Source organism: Drosophila nasuta, chromosome 2R (genome assembly GCF_023558535.2).
Source record: "Drosophila nasuta strain 15112-1781.00 chromosome 2R, ASM2355853v1, whole genome shotgun sequence".
NCBI classification, from domain to species: Eukaryota; Metazoa; Arthropoda; class Insecta; order Diptera; family Drosophilidae; genus Drosophila; species Drosophila nasuta.
Window position 1 is genome coordinate 8,565,555 of NC_083456.1, and position 10,823 is coordinate 8,576,377.

Consider the following 10,823-nt stretch of genomic DNA (forward strand, 5'->3'; position numbering starts at 1 on the left):
GGCAACAAATTCAATGGGTTTTTTTTTTGTTTACTCTCTGTTTATGCTTTCGCAAATTTAATGCTCGATTCTTGTGCCCATAAAATTGAGACAAGCGAATGAGGAATGTGTATAATTTGAACTTGATCATCGGCTGTCTGAATCCAATGAAAATAAAAACTAATGCTAATAAACTGAAAATGAAATACACAAAGTCCTGAAGTCCTGCTCTTTTTACACATCGTGGCGTATACGCAATTTGAATTATGCATGCGCTAATAGAAATTCGTTTGAAGTTTTCACTTTTAAAGTTGACAAATTTACATAGATTCAATACACAGACACTTGCCGTGAAGCTCCAAGCTGCCTTCTAATTAAATTAAGAGTCCTGCGTCCCGTGTTCTGGGCGTGGCTGCATATTAAATTGTGATGGGATGGCGGGGTGTCAAGGCGTTAATAGCATCGAATTAGGACCGACAGTTGTCTATACGACAAAATATTAATAGCCGAGAAGCAGAGCTGAGTTCTTCCTCGTCAGCTTGGCTGAGGTGTTGGCAATTCATGTTTACAAGTAATTAAGCAATTTCGCCTACAAAAAGGCGTCCTTTGATGTCATCTGCCACGCAGCCATTCTTTTAGTCATAGATATGATATTCCCATTATTTTCATATATATATATTTTTTGTATTTTGCTTATGCAGCCCAAAACGCAGCCACTAATTTGAGCTTTCTGTCGTGTCAACGTGCCAAGCCTCGTTCTCGTTCTTGTTCTTGTTCTTGTTCTTGGTCTCAATGTGCCACACGCTGTGGCAGCTGCAATTCCTCGACCACATTTTATCTCAGCCATTCGAAATTCCTTTCTCGCGCTGACAGCTTGCGGCTTGCTGCAGCATATTTAAATGTCATTGGCAAAAGGGCTCGCGATAACAAATCCTTGACTGAGGTTTGTTCTCCTGCTTCTGCTGAAGCTGCAATAAAGTTGCCATGTATCAAAATGCGACTGCTATTTGCAAGTGTAGCTTTTCTGTCGCTAAAGAAATTTTGCTGATTTATGCAACTGATTACGGTAAACAGCAAAAGTATTTTTCGATATGTAATTTACGCATACGGTGCGTTCTTATTATTTTTAAGTATTAAACAAAATAGATCTAAAGTTAATATCTTCGCTGTAGCTATGTCTACAAATTTGAATATTTCTTTATTTTAAGCCATTTTAATATAGCAATTATCTTAGTCATAAATAAATCAATATGTTTTTAAATTTATAAGGTATTTCAAATTTATAAAATGGAACAATAATTATGAGTCAATAAAAGTCCACTGAATAAATTCTTTGAGGATTCTTCGAGCACACTCGACTGTGAGTTTCTGAGTTGTTATATTCAATTTAAATTTATTTTACAATATAGTACAATATGTAGCATTAAAAATAAAATATATTATATATGAAGCAGTTTTACGTTATAGACATTTTCGTTGTCTTTTTGCGTTTATAAAAAAACCTGTAAATTGCATAATTTCATTCGTTTATTAAATCTAAAGACTTGAAAAGTGTCATCGATTTTGATAACAAAAGTTGAATAAAATCTAATAAGAGAATCGAAAACAATGTCCGAATATTTTAGTTGACTAAAGATTGATGCATTATAATATAAATATATTCCGATATTGAATATAACTAGTTCTATACACAAATTGCAAATTTAGGTTGTGCAAGGTTAAAGAGCATTTTCATTCAGCTAAATAAATAAAACGGATAACTTAGAACATTTGTATTCGTAATATTTAAGTATGTTAAGATGTAGTATGCTTTTTTTTTAATAACAAGTTTTGATAATTTACAATCAAAACTAATATTATCGAATCATAAAACTCTGAAATGAATCTCTCAAAATTAATTGTTATTCTCGCTTTTATACATTGCCGCTATAAACATTTAAACCTTTTGGCTGACGCACTATTGGAAGACAACCTTAATATTGAGTCTGCGGTATTACGAAGCAACTACAAGAGTTTTTATAATGTACTTGATGAGGTCAAGAACACCAATGAGGCACCACTAACAAAAGTGAAAAGTAAAAGCGAATCTCTTGCCAACTCTAGCTTGGTCAAAACCAGAGAGGATGATGAATTCGTTTTTCTAGTAGCCGGTGGTTATCGTCCTGAGAAGAACGATCTTGTTAAATATGTTGTGTCGCTTCGCAATGTAGATATAGAGGAAGATAATGGTTTTGGAGCTGGACACTTTTGTGGTGGCTCTATAATTTCTAAGAAAGTTATTCTGACAGCAGCGCATTGTCTTGCTATGAGGTACGTTCCATGTTGTCAAATTAAATTGCACATACATTTCTTTTAAGCAGAAGACATAAGGTAAAGGGGTCCGTATAGGAAATGTGTTGTAACAAGCAGAATAGGATACCCATAAAGTATATACACATATATTCTGGTTCAGGATGAGCAGCGAAGCCGATAGACAAGACATACTATAACTATAAATGGCAAATTGATATACTTTATGGTATATTTTGTGCTTTATCGAAAATTTAAATTAATATTTCAATACATTTCCGGAATATTTGGATCTTCTATATTTTATTTGCTTTCTATACAGGGGTTCTATAACGCTCGCAAAGAATATAAAGGTCATCGCCGGAACAACTCGTCGTTTGCTACGAAATAAAGAGACCCAAGAATTAACGGTGGCCTCAGTAAAAGTGCATCCTAAGTTTAGTATGCTTGAGAAATTTTATGACATTGCATTGATTAAGCTCAAGGATGAGTTGGACTTAAATGAAGAGTTTGTGAGTATTATTCCTATAGCAAATGAGAAGCCATTAGCTGGACAGTTATGTACTATCATAGGATGGGGCGTCATTTTGGAAGTAAGTTTGCAACTATAATATACAATAGAAATATGCATCACTTCAATTCAATTTCTAGGGTGGACCCTTGCCTGATGATATTGGGAATGGAGATGTAACTATTAACTCAGATGCATATTGTGCCTCAAGAATCAGGGGCTTTAAAAAGGACTTGTTTGTATGCATGTCGAACTCCAAAAATTATGAAGTCAGCAGTTCCAATGGTGACTCAGGAGGACCGTTAATATGCGATAACAAAGTGGTGGGCATTTGTTCAGGCGGGATTCGTATTGGACATGCAACACTTCCTTCGGTATACACTAATGTCTACTATTTTCGAGAATGGATATTACGAAATGGAGTTTGTTGCCTCACCAATAAGTTGGAGCACATCGTCCTGACATTCGTCATTGCTTTTATCAATCAATATACTTTTTAAAAGATACGGAATATAAACTAAGATAAGATTTTATAATTTTGATAAACTCTCTATTTGTCTCATTTTAATTTGAAATTAATTGTAAATATTTTCTGCAATATTTTGTGGCATACAATTAATAATGGGAACTTTAAATAGTCGATATATTATATAATAAGCAACATTGAAAATAAAATTTATTATACATGAAGCAGCTTTAAATTATAGACATTTTTGTTGTTTTTTTGCATTTATAAAAAATCTGTAATCTGCATAATTTTAATCGTTTTTTAAATGAAAACACTAAAAAAGTATCATCGAATAAGAGAATCGGAAGTTATGCCCGAATATTTTAGTTGACTAAAGATTGAAGAATTCTAATATAAATATATTTTGATATTAAATAGAACTTGTTCAATATATAAATTGTAAATTTGGATTGTGCAAGATTAAAGAGGATTTTCATACATTTAAAGAAATAAATCGAATAACTTAGAGCATTTGTATTCGTAATATTTAAGTAAGTAACGATGTAGTATGCTTTTATTTTTCCAATCACAAATCTTGAGAGTGTACAATTAAAACACGTATTATCGAATCATAAAACTCTGAAATGAATCTCTCAAAATTAATTGTTATTCTCGCTTTTATACTTTGCCACTACAAACATTTAAATCTTTTGGCTGTCGCAATGTTGGAAGACAACCTTAATATTGAGTCTGCGGTATTACGAAGCAACTACAAGATTTTTGATAATGTACTTGATGAGGTCAAGAACACCAATGAGGCACCACTAACAAAAGTGAAAAGTAAAAGCGAATCTTTTGCCAACTCAAGCTTAGTCAAAACCAGAGAGGATGATGAATTCGTTTTTCTGGTAGCCGGTGGTTATCGTCCAGAGAAGAATGATTTTGCTAAATATGTTGTGTCGCTTCGCCTTGTATATATGGAGGATGAATATGAATATGGTTTTGGATTTGGACATTTTTGTGGTGGCTCTATAATTTCTAAGAAAGTTATTCTGACAGCAGCGCATTGTCTTACCACGCGGTACGTTCCATTTTGTCAAATTAAATTGCACATACATTTATTTTAAGCTAAAGACATAAGGTTAAGGGGTCCGTATAGGAAATGTATTGTAACAAGCAGATTAGGATACCTGCGACCCCATAAAGTATATATATATTCTGGTTCCGGGTGAGCGGCGGAGCCGATAGACAATATATAACTATAAATGGCATACTTTATGGTATATTTTGTGCTTTATCGAAAATGTATATTAATATTTCAAATATTTCTGGAATATTTGGATCTTCTATATTTTATTTGTTTTTTATACAGGGGTTCTATAACGCTCGCAAAGAATATAAAGGTCATCGCTGGAACAACCCGCCGTTTGCTACGAAATAAACAGACCCAAGAATTAACGGTGGCCTCAGTAAAATTGCATCCTAACTATTATGAATATAAGAAAATCTATGACATCGCATTGATTAAGCTCAAGGATGAGTTGGACTTAAATGAAGAGTTTGTGAGTATTATTCCTATAGCAAATGAGAAGCCATTAGCTGGACAGTTATGTACTATCATAGGATGGGGCGTCATTTTGGAAGTAAGTTTGCAACTATAATATTCAATAAAAATATGCATCACTTCAATTCGATTTATAGGGTGGACCCGTGCCTGATGATATTGGGAATGGAGATGTAACTATTCACTCAGACGCATATTGTGCCTCAAGAATCAGGGGCTTTAATAAGGACTTGTCTGTATGCATGTCAAACCCCAAAAATTACGAAGTCAGCGGTTCCAATGGTGACTCAGGAGGACCGTTAATATGCGATAACAAAGTCGTGGGCATTGCTGCATACGTGGTCCGTATAGGCCATGCAACACTTCCTTTTGCCTACACTAATGTCTACTATTTTCGAGAATGGATATTACGAAATGGAGTTTGTTGCCTCACCAATAAGTTGGAGCACATCTTCCTGGCATTCGTCATTGCTTTCATCAATCAAAATATTTTTTAAAATATATGAAATATGATAGTCTAAAGCAAACCAGACAACTCAACTCGCACACCAAAATTACTACAGTAATTATTGTATATACCATTAAAAAAACATGTAAGAAAGCTACAGTCGAGTGTACTCGACTGTAAGATACCCGCTACCCATTTTGAATAAAAGAAATATATTTTGCGGTATTTTTCTCAAAATATACCGAATATATTGCAAAAATACCGAAAATATACCGAGTGGTATATTTGGTATATCGATATAGTACCGCATTCAAATTATACCATAGACGTCACAATATACCAGATTGTCAGCCAAAGCAACTAAGACCCCTAGTAACTAGGCGTTTTTGCTCATACAAAAGTATTTCCTTAACAACTTCGACAATTTTTATCTGATCGCAACCAAATTTTCAGGAATCACAATTCCTATAGTTATTATTATATATACTAGCTTTAAAATACGCTTTTTATTCGATTGTTGTTGACTTGCGGGGGCGGAAGTGGGCGTGGTAAAAATTATAGCTCTATCCCTTAAAGTCTCTGAGATCCAGTGTTTCATACGGACGCACAGTGGGCGATTTGGTCCCGCTAGCGGCATTTAATTAATAACTTCTAAACTAAAATATATATCTTCAGTCGGTTTTTTTTCACCGATCAGAAAAAAATCATAGAATTTTTTAAGTTAAAAAAATTTTTTTTTAATTTTTAAAAAAAATTTTTTTTTTTTAATTTAAAATTTTGTTGTACTTTTATTTTATTTGAACTTCAATTAACATATTTCATATATAAACTTTATCTAAAAAATGATGGGATGATGGAAAAAAATGGGATGACTTCTGAGTGCAATACTAAAAAAAGATCCCTTTTTGGTACTAACACTGTTTCTAAAAAGTACCATAGTTTCAAGGCTAGCAGATAATAGCAGTTGATATTACACATTTTGGACGCCACTGATTCACACTTTCGGCTAATAAAGGAGTTAGACTGAATTAAGTTGAATAAATTAAGTTCTACTCCACGAAAGACAGGTGTTCGCTAATCCGGGCTAGTTGTTAATACACTGAATTACCACTACGTTTTATGAGCTACACATTTATAGACCGCTCACAAACGTTGATTTTTTTGAAAATACATACCTTGAATATAATAAAAAACCAAACTTCTAACAAATTCACTAAAAATTGTAAATTTCCGAGGAACTCGAAATCAATGCGTAAAAAAAGAAAGAATTTTCTAGAGCTCTTTGCAAAATCATATCGTGTGTTTGACCGTTCACAGCTGATGACCAGTTGATCGTAGAGCTTTCAAAAAGCTTTTAAAAATCTAATCAAAGCATCTGCTATCGATATGTGAAAAAATATTAACGGATTTTTAAATTTGAAAATTTGAATTAAATGCCGCTAGCGGGACCAAATCGCCCACTGTGGGACGGACGGACAGACGGACATGGTTAGATCGTCTCGGCTGTTGATGCTGATGAAGAATATACCTGTTACATACATTTCCTGCCAGCACAAAGTTATAATACCCTTCTCACCCTATCAAGGTTCCAAGATTGTTATAAATTCATTAAATATTAATAATATTTTTATCCGGTTCTTTTTAGAAAATACCCTCAAATCTAAATTTAATATTTATTTTAAGATTAGAAATCTTTTTTTCAAGCTGACTATACGTAAAGTTAAACTCCTCAATAAGAAAAGTCTTCTAAGCAGGAATCTCTTTTTCGAATCCCCAGCAAACTCATACTACATATGGTGTCATCATCATCTTACTTATTTTGGATAATTATGCGGAGTCCCCTCAACTCAATCAAATTGCATTGGGCATTGGTAAAATCTCTATACTCATTAGATGTAAATCCAGACTCGGAATGCTGGCTAGTATTACATGAACATGGACAAGGACATGGACATCAATCATGCCACAGAAGAGCAGGATCTACAGTTAAGCGGGTATAATATTTTAAAGCCGCTGCCAAAAATGGGCTGCAAATGTTTTGACAAAAGCATTTCCGGGTTCATTCGTGGACAAAGTCAGATGCAAAGCGGCATCAATTGATTGATTGATGGCTGCAAGCATGAATATTTGGGCAAGGGGATAAAGAGCGGAAGAGAACGTGGACGAGGAAGAGGAAGGCGAGGGGAGGATTGATTTGTCGCGGCAAGTTGCTTGGTCGCATATGAATGAGAAAAGCGTGCATGATTAATGAGTTCTTCATTAAGCTCGTTAAGGTGACAGGCCCAGTTCGAAGTGCGAGGCGCCACGACAAAGTCCTGTTGCTCCTGCCTCCTGTGGCAAGAACGCAATGTAATGCGGCGCGTTCAGGGAATCGGCTGTGTACCACACGCACTCTCTCTCTTTCTCTCTTGCTCTCTCTCTCTCTCTGCTGTTGCATGTCACTTTGGGCCTTGCGAGAAATTGGCAACGTTATCCTGCCACTCACATTGACACTTGCCACTTACTGCTTGCCGCTTGCCGCATGCCGCATGCCACGGCGCCTCATTGATTTAGCGACGCGTCGCATCGCGACTCGCTTCTGGTGGCGGCTTTTTTGCCTCATGAAAAATGAAGTGCAAAGCAAAGCGGCGGCAAAACAAAATCAAATATTTTGCTTTACCCAAAAGAAAACCGCACACAAAATAAGAGAAGCGAAATTCATAAATTGGGTTAAATCCTTAGAGGATTCACCATGACAGCGCGAACAAGTGGCACGCGGGTTGCGGCCCTGACACTGACATGAAATGCCTGCCATGCCACATCATGCCACGCAGACTTGCCCCGGTGGTTGCTTGATTACGCTTCTTGCCACCCACCCCAAAAAAAAAAATATATAAAAAGAGAGCGCATAAAAAATACGAAACAAACTACCCGCTCCAGTTTAAAGCAGCCCTCATAATATTATTCTATTTTTTCCCCCTGATTCCTTTGTAAAGTGTGTGCCACACACCTCATTCATGCTTCTGGTTTTTCTTCCTATGCAATTCGCATTTCAATTGCCCAACAATGGTGCCTAATTTGCGCCTTTGAATCCAACTCTCTCTCTCTCGTTCTCTGTGGTCCCTGGTGCATTGAATCGTCCTCGTGTGAGCCTTGATGCCCTGCAGCTACTGATTTACATAATTAAATCATATGTATTTTGCATATTCGTTAACTACTCGCATTGAGCTCATTAACTGCTTGTAATCAAGCCCAGTCCAAAGAAGCAACAGCAGTAGCAATAACATCAATTTTATTCCTTATTACGCGTGTCGTCAACAGGGGAAATCAGTCTATTTTCTTCAATATCAAAAGACATCAAAGTCTTATTAACTGCAGGTTAATACAAGGTTACAAATTAAAATAATAATGAAAATACTCAAAAGAGAATTCTCAGTGGTTGGGTTCTAATGATGATATCGCTATGAAATTTTTTCAAAAAATGTATAAAAATATTTTACACATAATGTAAAAATTGGCCAACTATTTCTTATATAAAGATTCAATAAAAATGGATGAGACAACTTTTAATAATACTCTTTTTTATATATTTATATTTAATATTTGACATCTCAATGAGAGCGTTGTTAAAATTTTAGTACTCAAAAGTAAAAACAATACGAAATTAATATATTATGCATTTCTTTTGGTCTTGTAACAAATACACATCGGTTAACAACTTTTTTTTTGTTTTGTACATTGCAAGAGCCATCTATTAAACAAATTTGTATTTGCGTCAAGTAGTGACATTTTTCTAGTATGATTTTCTAAATTTGTTCATGTTAAATAAATATTCAACAATCTACATCTAGTTAGAGTTGAATAGTTTAGAAATTTGTCTTAATTCTTCATATATGAAATGTAGTCTACATATTGCTTATCTCTCCCAAAATTGTGATTGTGCTGACTATGAAAGACCCGCTACTCATTTTTAATAACAACAAAAACATGTAGTATTATTTGTAAAATATACTTGATTATATATAAAAAATACTGTAATATACCGAAGGCTGTATTTGGCATATCGATGTTAAAAGAGAATACATTTGGTGATTCAAAAATATGTAAAACAAACTTTTCCCATATCGATCGATTATAAAATGCTTAAAATATCGATCAGCTAACAATCCCCTTTCATACTCTTGCATTACAATATCGATAGAATGATATTCATTAAAACCTTAATGTATACCAACCTCTCTGTATACCAATATTGGATCAGAGCAGTATTCTGAATTAATAATGTGTGCCTTATCTGAGTTCTAAATCCTGAGATTAGCAGTTACTTAACTTGATTCGATGGCTGCTCAGTGAGTCTGCTTAGCGAGCATCCATTTTGTCCGCCTCTACAATTAATAGCAAGTTCAAAGTGCAATTGCCGTTATCATTATCCATTTAGTCTAGTCGAACACGTAAGACAAACAGACGGTGGGACGGACGGAGGGACAGACGCAACGCGTTCTCAAATGGCTGTTGGCATGTCATAAATTTACGGATTAACTTTTAACCAATTTACAAGGGAAGCAACAAACAAGCAGCATGAGGCAAGGAATCGCGAGACGACATCGCATCATGTCCCATATTGCAAGTGTAATAAAAAGCAGCTGTGTCACACACACATACACACACACATTTAGTAAGTAAGACGCAAGTGGCAGACAGAGAGTGAAGTCAAGACGCAAGTGTTTGTGATAGAAGAGAGAAAGGATAGCATCTGAGCGGGCACCTCAACAAACATCACGTGCAGCCCACTTCCGTTTCCGCTAGCTTGTTTTAAACTTTTCTCTGTGTGTGTGCGTGTGAATGTGTGTAAATCAATGTATGGGAAAGCGGGGAAAGGCGCAGACCTGCAGACAAAGTACGTTTGCTTACACAAAGCTTAACGGCAGCAGCAGAAGCAGCAGCGACAACGCACAGCCGGCGGTCTCCATTGGAGAGTCAGAGTCAGATACGCAACATGCCACACCCCTCGTTGCCGTCGTTAACGCCCACCCGCTGTGAAGCCAAAACAAAGCACTGCATAAAAAAAAAATGTAAAAATAAAGCTCTTGGAGCTGTCGCATCCACACACACACACAAACACACACACAGTTCACATCGCAGAGCAGCCAGAGCCACTCATTAAGCTGATTATATTGTTATCCTTTTTATGATACGTGCAATACGTGAGCGCATATGGCAGCATCGTCAACAGCCCTCTCTCTCTTCCCCCTCTGCACATAGAACGTATTGTTTTTTTACTGTTCATTTTTGCAAGTGTAATTATATGGAGCAGTAAGTAAAAGTAAAAAGCGTTAAACCGCATTTATGCACTCCACAAGTAAAGACTGCGAATTTATGCATTTCTCGTCTTATTGACTTCATGGACAAGAAGAGAAAGAGAGGTGGAATTTGCTTAAACATAAAAGTAATCCATAGCATAAAAATACAAAAAATTATAGACATATTAATACATTTTTTAATAAAGTAATGCTAATGAACAAAAAAAAAATTATTTTAATTATCTCTAATTTTAATACTTATAATAATTATTCATATTATTTACAAAAAAGTCAACATTAATTGC

General features: G+C 35.3%; 2 protein-coding genes across 2 annotated transcripts; both read left to right on the forward strand.

The window, feature by feature from the left end:
• The first annotated feature begins 1,789 nt into the window (after positions 1–1,789).
• On the forward strand, positions 1,790–3,294 carry LOC132785079 (serine protease 1-like). The gene is made up of 3 exons (XM_060791062.1): positions 1,790–2,289; positions 2,591–2,861; positions 2,920–3,294. Exons 1-3 carry the CDS (start codon positions 1,859–1,861, stop codon positions 3,277–3,279), a joined length of 1,062 nt encoding a protein of 353 aa, XP_060647045.1. The 5' UTR covers positions 1,790–1,858; the 3' UTR covers positions 3,280–3,294.
• A 496-nt stretch (positions 3,295–3,790) lies between these two features.
• On the forward strand, positions 3,791–5,329 carry LOC132785392 (granzyme-like protein 2). The gene is made up of 3 exons (XM_060791477.1): positions 3,791–4,308; positions 4,600–4,870; positions 4,929–5,329. The coding sequence occupies exons 1-3, from the start codon at positions 3,872–3,874 to the stop codon at positions 5,286–5,288; spliced, it is 1,068 nt and encodes a 355-aa protein (XP_060647460.1). The 5' UTR covers positions 3,791–3,871; the 3' UTR covers positions 5,289–5,329.
• Positions 5,330–10,823: the final 5,494 nt, after the last annotated feature.